The sequence below is a fragment of the Pseudopipra pipra genome, chromosome 1, assembly GCF_036250125.1.
Source record: "Pseudopipra pipra isolate bDixPip1 chromosome 1, bDixPip1.hap1, whole genome shotgun sequence".
NCBI classification, from domain to species: Eukaryota; Metazoa; Chordata; class Aves; order Passeriformes; family Pipridae; genus Pseudopipra; species Pseudopipra pipra.
Window position 1 is genome coordinate 45,846,202 of NC_087549.1, and position 18,541 is coordinate 45,864,742.

The 18,541-nt window shown below is 37.1% G+C and overlaps 1 protein-coding gene across 5 annotated transcripts in view; it reads left to right on the forward strand.

Annotated features, from left to right (window-relative positions):
• CDH2 (cadherin 2) overlaps positions 1-15,714 on the forward strand; it is a 118,409-nt gene extending 102,695 nt beyond the window's left edge. For all 5 annotated transcript variants that reach the window (XM_064654555.1, XM_064654516.1, XM_064654548.1 and 2 more), the window contains exons 15-16: positions 7,030-7,194; positions 14,297-15,714. In XM_064654555.1, the coding sequence (XP_064510625.1) occupies positions 7,030-7,194; positions 14,297-14,503 (372 nt within the window). In that variant the 3' untranslated portion in view covers positions 14,504-15,714. The remainder of the gene's footprint in view (positions 1-7,029; positions 7,195-14,296) is intronic.
• The last annotated feature ends 2,827 nt before the right edge of the window (positions 15,715-18,541 follow it).

The following is an 18,541-nucleotide window of genomic DNA, read 5'->3' on the forward strand; positions in this document are numbered from 1 at the left end:
CATGTTTAGCATGTTCCTTTCAAACTCTTTGTATGTTCTATCAAGAGTAATGTCTCCCATAAAAAATTTGGTGGTTTGCTGTGGGGGAGAAGTGTTGTTCATTTTGTGGTTAGTTTTGGGTTTTTTTGTTAAACCTTGGTATTTTGTTTTCTTTTTTCTGAAATTAATCTTAAGCTCACTGGGGTGGGGGCCAGTATACTTCTTTATATTCTGAAGCAGATGTGCCTAGTTTAGGTTCAGATTAAGAAACTGGTAGTGACTGTCTTGATTATTAATGGATACATAATCTACAGCTTGTAGTCGTTTAGCAAATGGGGCGTTGTGAGGCACAAATGGTGAAAATTCTCCCCTGATACAATGTGCTGGAACTTATAACACCATTCTCAGTTCCAAGTACCAAAATATGCTGTTGGCCAAACATTAAAGCACTTAGCACGTGTCTGCAGCATAGTTCACGCACATAGCACATCACAACCCATAAGCATCACTTATTCATTTTCGTCGCATATCTCGGGTCATTATTTGTGTGACTTACATCAAGGCAGTGGGTGCTTGACTGGGATACGTGCAGCATATGTCAGCCTGATAACTGTGATACATTTTTTTTTCATTTAATTGCTTTTGTATACATCTCATTGCACAAGATGATTCTCTCCTCTCCCTTGAGCTCATTTCTGTAATGTTTTTTGCATTTTAGTAGTACTCCCTCATGCAGGTGGTCCTGTTGAAACAAGTTGCCCGAGCAGGGGGGTGGTATGCTTTGAAAGTATTGCAGATGAGCTGTTTTGAACATGTATGTTAATCTAACCCTCAAATCTCTTCAGCACAAGAGTTCCCAATGCAATGATTTTACTTTATTCAAAATAGTTTTCTTTCTGAGGATTCTGCATGGTCCTTCCTGTATCACTTCTTTATTTGGCATTAGTCAATAGCTTGCTTTTTGTCATGTTTTATTACATTTTTATGTAAAGAAGAAAAATAGTAGCATTTATTTCAATGGTGTTAATAGCATTAAAAATAAAAGCACAATGATTTACTGTTATGTGTGCAGGATCTAAATTCTAAACAGAAATTGCATCTTTATAGAAAAGGTAGCTTTGTTCCAGCATTTGTGTGTCATAAATAAAACCAAATTAAGTAATCCTTCTGAACTTGTGTGGGTTTGGGTTTTTCCCTTATTGTCATAACTTTCTGTATGCCTACATTTTAAGATTATATTAGTCTTCTGTGCTTGATCTTGTTACAACCTCTGCTGTATACATGATAATGGTCCTTACTTACTAGATAAACTTTATAAATCCATGTGATTGTATTTTGTTTTTCACCACCCTCTCTGAGTGTTATTCAGATAATTTACTCTCACTTTCTAACCTTTATTTTGCATTGCATTAAAGATGGAACATGTTTTATATTCAACAGTTTTAAAGGTAACAAATGAAATAATGGTTGCTAGGATATACCCTATGAATATACAATATTATAATTAAAAGGTAGTTATTTTGGGGATCATGTTTGCTTACTAAGATGGTAGCTTCAATTTTTTGAATGAGTAACTCATACAGTGCTCCTGTGGAGGAATTACTGTCATTTTTTGGTGAATCCTTATCTCATCATATGAAAAGTCATGTTACCATAATTCCATTACAAATTTGTTTTATTTTATCATATCTAAGACCTCTGCCTGTTACTGTGTTTTATCTGCAGCTGGAGTTTAACTTTCACCTTTTTTATTATTAAAAAATTGAGCATCTTGATTATCTTAAAAATTACTAACTTGTAATACTCTAGTTGCATCTATAATAAAGAAAAATAGGAAAAGCAATATGGCAGAAATTAACCTAAAAGCAAGTGTCAAATAAAGAACAACTGTTGGCGCAAGTATTTCAACTGGCCTCCCACCTGCAGCCTACATCTAGTCAGTCCTCTGTGCTTTATTTTTCTTGAAGTCCCATTTTTTCAGCAAATGTAAGATTTAGGGTGGGTTGGAGCATTATGCAGTACTCAGGCAATATTTTAAGTGCAAATTTCTAACAGTTGTTTAGGATGATGTTTGGTGGGTTTGGTGGTAGAATGGTAAGATATAGCAGCATTGGGTTTTGCGTCCTTTTTCTTTGTTTTTAAAAGACCTCAGTGGGAACATTCAGCTTAAAATATTTCTTCCCTTTCATTCAGCTTAAAATATTTCATCCCATTTCACTTGGATTAGACAGTAATTGTCTTTGGAACGCAAAGGAGAACGCATTTTTTATCTGTAGGTACTTCATGTCATAATTTGCTCTGTTCTCTTTGGAAAATAAAAAAAATGAGTTTATACTAAGGCACCATCCTGTAGAAGGGGCAAATGAAATGCAAATTTCTGCCAACGTTGCTTTACATGCAATTAAACCACAGCAGCTGATTGTGTTCAGTGAATGACACCATTAAATTAAGTGATCTGATGACAATTAAGTTGATTGTTTCCTGTATGGAGATAGATCTGAACTTTCATATTTCTTTGCAAAGGCTGCATCCTTTGAAAATGAGAAACGGGTGTAGTGTATTTGTTATATTACTCATATTTCCAGGCCTATGTTCATGACTACCAAAGCTTTAGTTCTGTAGAAGGTAAAAACCCAAGTCACCCCTAGAAGTGTATAACACAGTCTCATGAGCAGCCAGGAAATAAACGGAGAGCTCTGAGATAACAGAGAAGCCAGATTCATAAATCATTAATGAATGTCAGTCAGATTCCAGGTACTACACTATTATAGTGGAAAGCTCAATTTAGATGTAATATATTACAATATTTTCAGAGTTTTCCTATCTCAAAAAAAGTCAATCCTGTCTATGCATAGCATTTTATAGTTTCAGTAAGTTGTAGTTTTATTCTGTTGTTTGCAGTTCTGCTTTTTAATGTTCCAGTAAACATTCATATAAGGCAGGTTCAGTTACTGTAAGAATTTTTACTTTAAGTTTTTTTTCCCCAGAAACTAAGTAAATCTTCAAATTTAGAACAGCTAATCCAGGAGAAAGAAAAATGAAAGCTGTATAAAACTAGAAGTTTCCGAGAAACTCTTATTTCCTGACCTATACCCCTCTTTTTTTTTCCAGGGATTGTAGGATCTGTTGAATGTCAGTCAGAAAGTGAGTTACTTTTAAAAAAATCTCTTCTGCTGTAACCGATGACTGCTGTATGAGGGCTTATTACTCAGGTGCTGTTCTAGGAATAGCTGCCTTGCCCAAGAGGAAGTTGTTTAAGGAGGAGATTTTGAAGGCTGCATTATCTTGTTTCTCAGTGATTACTGAGGAATATAAAATAGCCTTTTCTTTTATTCTGGATGTTTTTTCTATTCAAGTTGAGATACTTGGATTCTGCATATTCTTAAAGAAATGCTTTTTGGGGTTTTGGAGACTTCTGCGTACACATCTGGTAGGGGGGTTAATTCGTAGGACCTGGCTAGCTGATTTTGACATTGAGCACTGTCTCACTGGGATCTCACATCTCAGGAACCTAACGTGTGAACTAGTAATGGTGTAAGTCTTTGCTAAAGCTGTCTAGAACTAAGTGAAGCTAATAAGGTCAATGTTGTAATCAACTTGGAGGGGAAGGGATTATTGGGGTTTTGTGGGGGGTTTATTTGACATTCATTGATTTTGCAAGATGCCACTTCTGATAAAATGTCCTTTTAGTACATTGTGATTTTATTTCATTAAGAGCAACTAGATGTTGCTTTTTAATACATATGTCAAGGCTTTTTTCAGCAAGAACAAATAGCGATGCCAAAGATGCTAACCAAAGAGACAGAAATGCTGGTGATTGCATCAAGAGGATTCTACTGATAAAGCATTAAGGTTGTCATCTCTTTAACCATCTAAAAGGTAGCTATAGAGTCTTCAATGATCATAGGTCCCTTAATAAACAAGGGGAAAGACAAGGGATTGTTCAGCTTGCTTCACTTAGATTCCTGTCATAGAATGTGAGGTTTCTGTTTCCCTGTTGCCTGTAGACTGTAGACTGGGACTATCAGATTAGTCTTAAGTTTCTGGTATCTAAGGCCCGAGTTTTTTCTAGATGCAAAATGAGTGCAAATTTAGTGGCCATCCAATACAGGAAAACTAAGTAGATTCTCTCTTCCATTAACAGTCTAAGTTTGTCCAGAAGTTTGAGGAGAAAAACTCAAACCCTTTGGATTTGCTTAAGTCCAAACTGAAGGAAGGGAAAGAGTTATTTGTTCTAGAATTGCAGGAGTTAGGCCTAAACAGTGTAAATAAATGCCTTGGACAAAAATTAGCAGCCCCATGAATTAATTCTCACAACTTTCTCTGAAGTGCACCTCCAGTGGAGGGACAAGTCTTGTTCCTCAAGAACTGCTGTCAGTAGTCTCTCAGCAGATTGTAATTATGAACAGGTTATATGGAAAAAGACTGGTGCAAAAACCAAAACACTGTTGACTTGTGGTCCTGAAATTAACAGTAAAAATAATGACCCAGAATACTGCTCAAAGCTGACTGTCCCAGCTTACCCCAGCATGTCTTGTTCTCTCTCTGATGAGGTGCTTTTCCATTTAGCTGTCAATTCTGCAGTTAACTATCTTAACAAACTCTGCTTGGGGCTAACCTTAAAGTCTGTTCAGAAGTTTTAGGTAATATGTGAAAAGCTTTCCCACTTTTCTATCTGTGAAAGCAGCACTGAGTGAAGAGATGGAACTTCAGCAGCCCTGAACAGCTTATACCCTGGCACTTTAGAACATTTTTACTTCTGTTACTTTGCAATAATTGAGTAGAGTCAACTTTAGACAGAATGTTGAAACAGCTGGAGTCGTTGCATGATGCTGTGTTTGCCTGGCACTAAAGCAGTTTGGGGAGATGGTGGATGACTTGCCCATACTCAGCTGATGCACAGCTAGTATTGATTCTAATGATACGAGGGGCTTGAGAGTCCAAGGTAATAAGTACAATGGATCTTCTCTTCCTGTCTGGACACTAATAGACCTACAAAATAAATTTCCTCTGACACAAGGCTAAATGGCAATGTCATAAATTACCCTAGAAAATAAAACCAGAGTGGGAGTCCATGTAAGGACACATTCTGCACTGCTGTTACCTCATGGATGGCAGTTTTTGCTGTGTTTTTAGCTATGAGAGCCTGGATATGTCTCAAACTGTAAATACACACAAAAAAATGTCTCTAAGTGTGAAGATTCTAGACTGGCTGACTTGATTCATTTTACATTTCTGTATGACCACTAACCAGTAAAAAAGAATTGTGTACATGTATGCATGGGTGAAAAAAACCCATCTTCTCTGTCTAGAATTGAAATGACCAGAGACTCTTCGGGTTTTAATACATTTTTATTTAACCATACCAATTTGAAGTCCTCCATAATGAAATGCTTAGAATTGAAAAAAAATGTATTTTTCATTTTTCCCTGTTGGTGTTTTCCGCCTTTATCTCTTGGGTGGGTATGAAAAGCACTCGTGTTACATATTTATAAATTCTAAAAAGTACATTCTTCTCTTTTTGATAGGATTTTCTGATAGCATGTCTCTAAACTGTTTTGATTTTACGTAATAAAAAGGAAAAGGATAAAAAGTTCTATTCTGTTTACTTTTCTCCAATTCATACCGCTTCCTGGAGATCACTTACTATTCTGTTTGGTACATGAAGTACCGAAGGGTAGGAGTTACAGCTCTGCCTCAAGGAACTTGTAATCTAATTAAAGCTTATGAAACTGCGTTCTCAGATCTCAGTGGAGCTGTTCCACCTTTTTTTTGCCTATATATTTGTGTGCAATCATCTGAGGACCCAAGTAACAAGAAGGTGTAGTGGATTTGGTAATCAGTTACTGTTCTCCTCACAAACCACCATCACTGCTATCAACAGACTTCTCATGTTGGAAGTCTGGTTTTGAGGGTGCAGTAGGTCACACTCTGAAAAAGGACCTACATCCCGTGAGGTAACAGCAGAAGTAAAAGCTTGCATTCCTTTCTTGAGAAGCCAGTAAGGAACTAATAAAAATATAATTGTCTGCGCAGATGACTTCCAGCAAGTTGTGATTATAAATAAGATTTTTACCAGAACATCACTGTTGAAAAATGGATATTGATGGTTGATAAAGTAGCTTATTTAGGATGCTTTTTACCCTGCCCCACAAATAATCCGAGCAGTTATCTGGCATATGGTAGAGTTGGCATGAGCCCCCATCTACTGATAATTCTTGAACGGCATCCTAGAGCACGACTACCCTCTCGACATGACCACAGTGAGGTCATGGAGTCAGGTGAATGACAGTGCTGAAATGCATCACACTGTGCAAAGAGAACTGTGGTGTATCTATCTTAAGTGCACAAACATTGATCTAATTAAAACTTTTACATACATACACATTGCATATTGGAATTCATAGTGCTGTGCTAACTTCTTCAGTATGCCAGGGTTTGAAACTGCGGCATCAAGTACTTAATGAACAGATTCATGAGTAATCTCTAGAAAGTGCTTAGAATTAAGGCCAAATCTGAGGAGCTTTGTACTTCTTACGACATTTTTCCCCCCTTTGGCTTTCGTATTATGGAAGCCACATGAAATCAGCAAGGAGTCTTAAATTCATTCTTTGAAGATATTAGAAAACGCTGCAGAGCACTGTGTTTGCCCTTTTCTCAGAATGGGTGATATTTATCTGCTTAGAAAAATGAGGGTTGGATTTGGCATCTTTGCTCTATGCAGTAAATTATTGTTACTAGGTAAAGTGTTTAGTCTCTTAATAGTACTACTCAAATCCTTACTTCTCAATGGAAAACTTATGAGAAGCTCTACAAATCTGGTGGAATAGAATCAAAATGGTAGATGCAGAGAGTATAAATCAAATAACATCCTGTTGGTATGCAAATAACAATGTTACTTACTTATTCTCAGTAAGCATAACAATCCTGAAAATAGGACCTCAGGTGAAATTGTACTTTGGGTTTTCCCTTTTTTCCTCATCATGTTTCTCCCTGACAGATATTGTTTGAAATTCTGCTAACATCCTGTCTTTGTTTCATATTTTGCAGGATTATGACTTGAGCCAGCTCCAGCAGCCTGACACTGTGGAACCAGATGCCATCAAACCTGTTGGAATCAGACGTCTTGATGAAAGGCCAATTCATGCAGAACCTCAGTATCCAGTCAGATCAGCTGCTCCTCATCCTGGGGACATTGGGGACTTCATTAATGAGGTAGAAGAGTGAAAAAGAGTTTCCTCCTAAGATCTGATAAGCTTTTATATTTTGTTTATTCTACTCTGCATGAGTAGCTGTTATGTTAGAACATAATAACTTTTTAAAACATCCTTAGACAATTAAAATTGTCTTGCTAGACAGAAGTAAATATGTTCTTTTAAAGTGCAGGCAAATTTAATTAACTTATTCAAACAGAAAGAGAAGATATATCAATTAACTTCTGTACATTTGTATTAATTACATTCATAATACGTTATCAGCTGCAACCACAATATCTCCAAGCAGGATTATTCGGTGGGTTCCAAGTAATAAACAGACTAACAAAATTATAGTATAGGCTAAATTCATTTATTAACTCACAGTAATTTAATTGTGGAAGAAGTTAATTTTCATTCTCCTCATACATTACCCTCTGAATCCAGATAATAGTGGAAATTCACTACCTTCAATAGGACCAAAGGAATTCCATCAAATACAGTTAGCGAGCAGGGCAACTAAATTAAATGTTATATAAGTACTTTTAATACTACTTTTCTTGTCATAGGGCTTTCAAAATTTTGCATTATTTTTGATTCTTCAATCTAGTAAAGATAAACGTAATTAAGATTCAGACTATACCAGATTATTTACAGTTCTGAAAGAAATACTCCTACAAATATTTGTTTCATTATTTCTGTCACTGGTCAGTCTCAAATCATTGGCATTGTGGTACTTATGATAGAATGTGTTTCCTTTGTTTGCTGGTTATAGAAAGAAGAAGGTTAACCCGAAATTTACCACTATTTTTTACTATATTCTCTCCATGAATAATTGTAGTTTATTATTTTCTCTACTTTTCTCATATCTTCTTCGGTAACTAGACCTGGACACATTCTGCAGAGTATTGCAGAACTGTTTCTGCCAACATGTTTATTCTTGTTTGCCTTGAAGAAAAATCAGGCTAATATACTACAGTCTTTTGTGTTAGAAAGCTGCAGAAAATTGTGTTTGCCCCTTTTATGTATACAGCAATACAGTTGTAAAAAGGTCTACAGGAAATTGACTAGCAGGAAATGTCCAAATATTCTTATATAACATTGTGTTTTAAGAGACTTCAGGTTTCTGCATGCATTACACCTCTAAATATTACAGTTATAACTGGCTTCTGAAAATAGTGGAGAAATGGGACAATAAAAAGCCCACATTGTTGGTCAAGGCAGTATACGCACAAAACCTTCCTTGTGCTTCCTCACCTTTTTCCAAACAATCAGAGATTCCCATCCTGTTCTCACACAGCTGTGACCAGACACTGTCCACCTGGCAGGCAGTGGCACAGAACCCTGATTTTTCTTGTTATCAAAGCAGCTGTCAAGCTCTGTTACAGAGCAAAGGCAGGGAATGGGTGTGTTTCTCCTGGAAAGCCAGGAAGGGGGCAGAGTTTGTCTAGCCTCCTACAATTTTTAAATTACTTAGCAAGCTGTTCTTGCAATATTATTTTTCAGTAGGCTATTGCTCTTGAAGGCGAGGGCATCAATGTGTACACATGGAGCTGAAGAAACAGTACTTGCTGGCTTGATTTAACCCAGTATGTTTATATCGCAGTAAGGATGAGCATGGAGCCATTTTCTTCCTGCTGTCTACTGTATTATATCACTACCTCCCTTTATGCTTCCCCTTACCACCCACCAAAAAGAAGGCTTCTCCCAGCTATTCATACACAGTAAAATAATGTCATTAATGTCATTGACTCTAAGATAAACCTTGGAAATATATATGAAGTTAAAGAAAACATGGCAATTTTCTTGTCTGCAGCTTAGCTCAGAATTAATTATATCCTCTGACTGAAAGGAACTATATGAGGTATTTTCTATGTTTTAAGCATTATGTATTTAGCGTGTCTTCTTCATAAGGTATTTCTTTCTTAGGATTTCACAGCAATGTATCGTTTTACTGTGGGGCTTAACCCTCTGTCTAGCAGACAGTAGCCACCCAAAGGTTGTCGATGCTCTGTCTGTTTTGCCAAAAGTCTGAGCAAAATGGACAATGGTGATTCTAAAATATCTTGAGTGTGTGGGGGGAAATAGGTCTTTCACAGTAGTATTCACTATTATAGTTAAATTTCAAAATTATCAGTATCTAGAGCATAAACATTCAGACTGCACAGGTTTTCAGACTCTGTTCAGAGAACTCCCTTTGCAGTCCTGGTAAGATTATACTCAAACAATTTGGTAAGTTTCTCTCAGTTTTACTTGAAGTAAGTGAAATAAATATCTCGAGTAAAACCTGTACCAGATGTTTCTTAGAGCAGTTCATCCAGATGATAGACTGAGCTGTAAGAATAACATAGCAGGATAAGAAAGAGCAAAGTTCATATATCTCTGCGTCCAACTTCATTATTATTAGATGTAATTTTTCCTTGGGCATTTCTAATCCAAACCACTCACAAAACTAGCCCAGTCACTAGCTGAGCAGGGAGAGGCTGCCTTTGAGTTGTCAGTACCTCGGTAGCAAAGTCTGTATTTATCCCCTTGGTTTGAAAAGATGCAACACTTTTGGAGATGTCTACTCTTTGGAGATGTCTGCTCTTTTGGAGGACTTGACCTTATTCCCAGAGATGCTGCTCAGTATGATCCTTTGGGAGAATTAATTTAGTCTGTTGAATGTTCACCAGCACCTCAGAAACACAGCCAGCATTGTTCAGATTAGTCTCTGAATTACTCCAGCCTTTGACAAAAAAGAACTTGATTGATTTCAGTTTTTAGCAGGTTTAGCTACTGTTGCCAAGAAAGCATGTTTGGGGTTTTTTTTTTATTATTTTTATTACAGAGTTATAAAACAAAAAGTGAAAAAGACCTAGTGGGTCATTTTGAGGTTTTTTCCTTTTGGCAATACTTGGTTTCTCCTTGTATATTATTTTCTAGCTGTCATCCATTGTTTTAAATCTACTTAACTCAATGAGACGTGCATAAATAAGAGTATTTTGTAGTGTTCTGATGACTTCTCAGTTGAAAAACAAGTTAAAAGCATGATAAAAAGTCATGTGTTTTTATAACACTTAGAAAGTTGAGATAATATATACAGATCTATGAACTGTCTAAAATAAGAAGGTTCCAGAGGTATCTTATAGTCAAAATATGTTTTGCAGGCATAAGCTAAATGACCTTGGGGACTTTGTTGTTTTGTCTGTTTCAATGGATAGATGAATCTCTAATTTAAGAGGGGAAGGGAAAAACCTCCTTTTCTTCCAGTCCACTGTACAAACAAGTCAGTGAAATAAGTCATGTGTTATTAAGAATCCTCTGTAGACCTTGTTTTCCATTTTGAGCCTTTTAAAGCATAACCTGCAGAGTGTGGAGCATAATTAACACTTAGAATAGTCAGGATTTGCAGGACAGTATAAATTAGTCCTGTTTGAAGTAGCTTTGTTAATCCCGTTTTCAAGAACCACCTATATTGTCCCTAGAAATCTCAAGCAAATTATATTGTGGTGGAGAGTTTGTGGCTAAGAATATGTTTATAATCAATCGAGGACATAGCCTGAGGTAAACTAAATTTAAATTACAAACTAAAAGTCTCATCCCATGAGGACATGGAGGACCCTCAATTCATTCTTGGTAAATGGTTATTGATATGGTGCACCTTCATGCAGAACAGAGTCCCTTCAATGTTTTCTGTTTTCTCTTGTCAAGTCAAAAAATGGTTCCAGATATAAACTATTTTTTTTTTATTTCCCTGGAGGACTCTGTTCTTCCTTTCCTTCTCATCAAAAGTCTGCTGAATCTGATTAAGTAGTAGAATTAATGAAAATAAAAGCATTACGTTTTGTAATGTTTCATGTTAATTCAAGATTTGAAGGGTTTTCTTTCCTTTGATTTGAGAGAAATTGAGAATGCTACACGTACTAAGGCAAGTATAACTTGCACTGTAGATTCTCCCATTCTGCCCCTTATCTCATCCTTAGTGAAAGTTGCTACAACTTATATAAAAGAGGAAGAGGAAAAAAGTGAGATTGTGAGTCAGTCTGTTTTAGGTCTCAAGCTGACCTTTGTGTTGCCATGGTTCTTCTGCGACTTCTTGCTGTGCACTAGTGGTATAGCAGATGCAAGGAAATGTGACTTAGTTCACTATCCCAGCAGGTTCCCCTGGTCCCAAGTATGTGCCCCAGAAATTCTGTTGTTGAATGAGCTTCTCTCTCCAGTGAAAACTTTGGGTTTTCAGATCAGGAAACTGTAAACCAAGTAACTCTAACAACTCTGCTGCTCTGAGATTCTTCAACACATCTGGCAAAAACTGAGATCTCTCTTCAGAAGCTGCTGACAACACCATGGCAGCAAAATCAGTAGAAGCCACTTCTGGCAGCCATTTGTTGCCTTTTCAGTTGTGCAGGTACAGAAGGCTGTGGTACCACCCACAGAAAGGAGTGGCATAATAAACAAAAAAGGTGGCAATGCTGAAACCAAAGGGAGCTTCATAAGCCGATATCACTGCCAGAGCTGTCAGACATGCTGTAGAACCCAGCAGCAACACCCAGAAGTAGACTGGGTACGTTCAAAGCATAGGCTTAGCAGGGGGAGAGTGAAAACATCATAGTATTTCTTTCTCATTTTAATTTGTAACTTTCCACACAAATATAGGAGAAAGCTTGGTTGTCATTTGAAGAGTTAGATACTAAGCTGAATCACTATACTATGAATCTGAGGAATTTTTATCCAGAAGATAAGTGCAAATGTTAGTGTAACTTGTGCCATAGGGTTGAATCAATACCTCCATAACGTGACCCATAGCTACATTCTCTGAATGAAATGGATTACACTGCTAGCACAACCTTTGAAACTGTGAATTTGTTAGTGAGATACTATCTTGTAAGTCAGTAGCTCAAACCAGTTTTCTTTTTAAATGCTATCGTGAGATACCAACAGCAAATTGAAAACAAAAATTACAACTTCCCCTTTCGAAAAGCATATAGAAAGAGGCTGCCTTCTGCCTTGCCATGGATGGCTGATAGATATCAGAATCTCTGCAGTGATTTAGGAAAATGTTTTGCTGACTGATTTTATTAATAAATTGTTATCCCATGGTTGGCTGGCTGTAAGTAGGTGGAACTGCAGGGAAATAGCATTTCTTTTCCAAACTGACTTTCTAAATGACTTTAACACATGGATACCTGGGATTCATACCTCAGCACTCCTTAACCTCAAGTGCTATTTATTCTTTTTCTGTGTCACCTGTGTTCCAAATGCATGGGTGTCTGTCATCCCAAGCAGGCTCAAGGAAAGATGTAGATACCATAAAGCCATTTACTGCCTAAGAAATAAAATTGAATTTGTGCATCAGCAGCAGAAGTTGAGAGAAAGCCTTAGAACTGTCTGCTGCTTTGAAGTTGGTAAGGAGAGTCTTCCAGCACTGGCGATTGCCTTTTCGAAATCTCAGATCTTTTGTGCTTATTATGGCCATCAGGATGGGAAACGCCAAAGAAGAGAGATAACAAGCATCACCAATTATTCTTATCAGATAATTCAAAATTGTGCTTCTAATGCAGGCTATTAATAACCTGCTTGATGTTGTTGCACTACATGAAATGATCATTTCAAGTCCAAAATGTGTTCTTGATTAGAGGTCATTAGTTTGATAAATACGCTGGGCCTTTCCACCACCGATTTGCAAATTATTTTACGTACATTTTGCACACATCTGAATTATTTTAGATAGGCAATAAAGAACCAGGATTTGCTTCTACCTTATCAATGCCATATGCTTTAATTAATAGGTTTAGCTGTAATGTGTATTTCTAGAAGAAAAATCAACATCTGGTTCCATTATGTCAGATTTGGACTAAACACAATTGAGAGTAAAACAGACTTTCCTAGAACCAGAATATGTTAAATAATTTGAAGGAGGCATGCTCATTCCTTCAAATAAGTGGGAGTATAATAAAGCCATTCTTTAAATAAATAAACATTAAAAATTAAAAGCAAAACCAGCACAAATAGCACTGGTTAAAATTAATAGTGTGCAATTTAAAATCTCAGCACAGCCTTATAGAATTCTGGAAGATAGATTATCCTATGTCAGTGACTGCCTGAGTAGATCCTATTCAAAGTGGAAGATCTTGAAAAAAATTGCTAATCCCATGGAAGAAACTGTGAGGCTGAAAAATACAAAATATAATAGTCCTTTTTAACTTCAGAGTTCAGCCTTTTATATTCAACATGTCAATCTTCTGTGGGTAAGCACAGAGCAGTTGTCTCATATTTTAAAATTAGTTACTCATATAATTTTTTTGGTTTGGACTTATGTAAGAAAACAGGGAGGGAAGAGACTTTTCTCTGTAAATGTGGTTCTTTCCTGGATTTTCCTCTTACTCTGTGTTGGTTTTAGTTTGGGTTATTAAGTTCTGTAGACTAGAAATTTAAAATTACTGAAGACCCACTATTCCTGTTTTGATAACTTCAGTACCTTGAAACGAGAAAACAAAAATGTTTATAATCTTGTATTTAGCTTTGATATCACTGTGTGCATGTTTTTTCTGAAGAGCAGGTGGAATCTCATGGGTAGCTATGGGAAAACACATAAGGCTTAAACCAACATACCATACCTTTTTCTCACAGCAGCCTACAGAGGTGCATGAATTTACAGGACTAACTAAATAAGGATTTTGGCACATGCAGATGGACTGCAGGCCAGAAAAGTCAGTGGGTATGTTATTGGCCATGTGAGATGGCTGTTAAAGGGAATCTCTGCAAACATGCCTATTTCTCCTTCCCCGTCTGTCTGCTTAACCATTCTCATATTGCCCATGCTGCAGGTTGTGAGCTTGTATAGCTCTGAAACTGTTTATTTATTAGCTTTGGTCCCAGTGCCATGATGCTCTCTTAACGTTTTGTTAGACCTGTAATTGCAGCTACATTTGAAATGTCCAGTGCTGTAATGCTGGAAACCTGGTCATTCTAAAAGGAGTTACAAAAATAACTGTCCTGTTTTGCACTGAACGGGAGAAGAGGAAGAACTTTGTTTTCTCAGGTGCTGCTTAATAGATGACTGCACTGCAGTATTCCAGTTGTGTTTTGTCTTGTTCTCAGATACAGAACTTTATCTTCTTTTCTCCCTCTCCTTCTTGCAGGGACTTAAAGCAGCTGACAATGACCCTACAGCCCCACCATATGACTCCCTCTTAGTCTTTGACTATGAAGGAAGTGGCTCCACTGCTGGATCCTTGAGCTCTCTTAACTCCTCAAGTAGTGGTGGTGAGCAAGACTATGACTACCTAAATGACTGGGGCCCACGTTTCAAGAAACTTGCTGATATGTACGGTGGAGGCGATGACTGAACTTCAAAGTGAACTTTGGTTTTGGACAAGTACAAACATTTCAACTGATATTCCCCAAAAGCATACAGAAGCTAGGCTTTAACTTTGTAGTCTACTAGCACAAGTGCTTGCTGAAGGCTTTGGCTTAGGCTGCAAACCAATTTGGGCTCCGTGGAATATCAGTGATCCAATGCTGTTTGGAAAAAAATATTGAGCTCAGTTACACTTGAATTTTACAGTACAGAAGCACTGGGATTTTATGTGCCTTTTTGTACCTTTTTCAGATCGGAATTAGTTTTATGTTTAAGGCTTTAATGGTACTGATTTATGAAATGATGCATTAAAGAGACAAAATATGTTGGGGTGGGGAGGAGTAAGGTGAAACACAATATGCTTCAACATGCTTTTGTTACATCGCATTGCTTTTATTAAAATAAGGAGATTAAAAATAAACAAAAAAATCCTCATGGAACAATTTTATTATCTGGGAGAGAAGACCATGAGGTGGAACAATGTACATTACTTCTAGTTTTAGATGTTAGGGGACTTTTTTCACTAAAATTCTAAAACTTATGCAGCTGGTTGCAAATAAAGGGAGTTTTCATATCACCAGTTTGTAGCAGAATTGATTTTTTTTTTCTTAATGCTAGAATGTTAGACACATTTTGGTCTTAATCCATGTACACTTTTGGTTTGTTTTTTTTTTTAATTTCTAGTATTTTTTTCCCACTTCACTGTAAAAAATGGTATGTGTACATAATGTTTTATTGGCATAGTCTGTGGAGAAGTGCAGAAACTTCAGAACACGTGTATGTATTATTTGGACTATGGATTCAGGTTTTTGCATGTTTATATCTTTCGTTATGGATAAAGTATTTACAAAACAGGTTGCAAACAAGTGACATTGATTCAATTGTTGAACTGTAGTTAGAGTACTCAATATTTTTTTTATTTTTATTTTTATTATTTTTTTGGTTTGGGGAGGGAGAAAAGTTCTTAGCACAAAAAAGTTTTACATAATTTGTACCAAAAAAAGGGGGGGGGGGGGGGAAGTTGGCCTGATACTGGTGGCACGAGAAAATATACAGTATGTTTTGGGGGTGGGGAGGGATGGGAGAAGAAGCTTTCAAACTGGAGAGACTTCTGAGAACAGCTTTGCCTCTGTATTGTGTACCAGAATATGAATGATACACCTCTGACCCCAACGTTCTGAATAAAATGCTAATTTTGGATCTGGTGCTTGGTTTGGCATTTTTTTTTCTTCTACCTGAGCAGCCCTGACTATAATAAATAAAAAGTGCATAAAATGTGTTTGAATTTTATGAGAATTTATATGCACTTCTTTAGCATTTCATAGTTATTGCTGGACTGAAAATAAGCTGCATATAGAAGAAAGCCTGGCACAAATTTGAAAGGCAAGTTCCCCAGTGAAAGCGAAGTAACTGTGCTGGGATGTCTGGGAATTCAGAATTTTCAGTTCCACATGGGTGGCTAGCTCTTTGGTTTAATGTGAATTATCTAAATAATAGAACTTGCAATATTTTTGGCTCATTTCTAGACTGACAGTGTAATGATTGTGTGATTATGCTGCAGATTGCGTTAATAAAATAATTTGCAGATTGTGGCAGTCATCTGCCACCTGGACTTTCTTATGCTGAAGGAAAGACAAGCCCCTGCTAACTTGAGGGCACACCAAGTCATGTCCATCAAGGAGGTGCTCGTGGTCATGGAGCCCTATCGAAAAGCCCCATTAGGAGATTAGTCATTACTAAACATGTTTCTGACCTGTTGCGATGATTTCTCTGCAAACAAAGTAAACGTAGGTACAGCAGTTCTGTCTTTGTTCACTTTCAGCAATGTGCTCAGGTCCAATGTCTACATTTACAGTCATTAGGGACCTAATTGTGAACAGTATGAAGCTCAAAGTCAGCAGAAACACCACAGTTCCTTAGTTGAGAGAAGGGGAGCAGTGGGAGGGGGTCCGGCCTCTGGCACTGGCATAGCAGCCTTCTGTGCTGGGACAGCTGGATGGGCAGGGAGTTAATCTGGGTAATGCTCTTCACTGGTGCCACTTCAGTGCTTCCTCAGCACTCACACTCTAATTTGCATAATTTGACTGTGACTTTGGGAGGTAAATCCAACGCTGCTTGTGGGGTAACTCCACTTTTTGTGGGCATGTCTCCTTTCTTCCTCTTGCTCCTGACACAGGTGAGAAGTAGCAATACTCAGACTGGGATATAGTATTTCAGCCTCTGCATGCCTGGCTATCATTTATCTTGTGCATTTACAACTGTACCTTGATGCTGTAACAAAGCCTTGATTTTTGAGTAGTGTGTCAAAGTTGCCAATGACCACCTGTAAACTATTTCCATAGTTTGCAGAGTGAGGGGGGAAAAAAGATATAGATCCGGACAGAAAAATGAAAATCTGACCATGCATAGTTAAGTAAGGAAAATTTTGGTGAAGGGCAGGATTTAAACTGTAAATGCATGTTAAATAAGCAAAATGCTGCTTTTAGCACATTGATTTTCTGTCTTATGTAATTTATGTATTTTAAGCATAATTCTATTATTGTTACTTGGAACAAACAAACTAGAAAAGCTAAATGAACTTTAAAAAATACAGAGGGGGAAAGATCTGTGAAAGATTTCCAGTTTGAGCTATAGCACATTTTTTTGTTAAAAGTGGGCAGAGGTTATCTTTTATGAGCATCTGGCTCTTCTGTGCAGCAGTAGGAGGTTTATCTTGATCAGACAATCTTCCAGCTCTATCTGCAGCTGCTTTGAAATTGTAGCCATGGTTCTCAGACCTAGTGTTAGATCATCATTGTGTCTGCTGAGCAGAACAAAAGGCAAATGATTTTTCTGCATCTCAGATGCTTATTCAAGAAGAAAAAAGACATTTGAACTGATCCTCTTTCATCAAGTTTCAGTTTGGTTTTTATTCTAGAAATGGGCAACCAGGTTTTGTACCCATGATACATGCTTCAATCCCAGCAGAGGACTGCACTGAGAGGAAGATGGCTGAGTTTTGACCCTACAGTTATCCTGGGAAATTTTCACAGCCTAATTTGTAAATGGGATTTGGCAGTTCTACATATTTTCTCTGCCATGTAGACACCATGTACAAGGAAGTTACTGGCAAGAAATGAGGCCTTAGGAAATCTCAGCCTTTCTACAGTTTGTATTTTCTCTCAATGATAGTCCTTCATAGCCTATATCCTTCTGAACTTCATAGTCAATAAAGGTGGAGAAGACTGGTTTTGGGGAATAAACATCTTAAATGGATACCAGTGACTTTATGTGTGGATGGATCTAGCTTACTGTGTTTTCTCTGTGATTGCCAGATATTGGTGAAGAATGCTAATACTCATCCTGAAAACAGTCTAAAGTCTACTTACCATGCTCTCTCCAAACAGTTCAAGTGGTTGTTCTCGTGCCAAAGTAGCGAAGTCACTAAAAGCCACATGAAGGATGCTCCTCGGGAGTTCTGCAGTATTGTTTTTCGAACTTTAACAGATTCCTTACTTAGAAGAACATTTGTATCTGCTCTGTCATGGTCCCATTCACCTTAACAAGCAAGGCAAAACCTCTTCTGACAGGTGATGAGACACACAACCTGGAAAGGGTCTCTGAAACTTGTCTGTAGTCATTAAAGATGTCTCATGTAAGCCGCTGCCAATTCTTCATTTGCACAACTATTCCTACCTTCCTGCTAGTGGTGGTAGTATGGTTTTTGCAGATTTACCTTGATGGATCATAAATGAAAAAGCAAAGTCCCTGCTTTTACCTCAGTTGATATTTAGTATTCAAATAAAAATCAGGAAAGTCACTCAAATGCTTTAATACCTAATTCACAATGGTATATTTTATACACAGTTTTCAGCCAAGGATGATACAGATTTTTATTATGTCCTTACTTGTTTCATTTCCTCTACATTTATTTACATAACTTTAATTTTTAGTCTTTCTATAGAAAAGGTTCTTTCCTAGGAATTTTGTTAAAGCATAGGATAATTGCACTTTACTTATATCTCACTGGAATAATGAAAATCTTTCC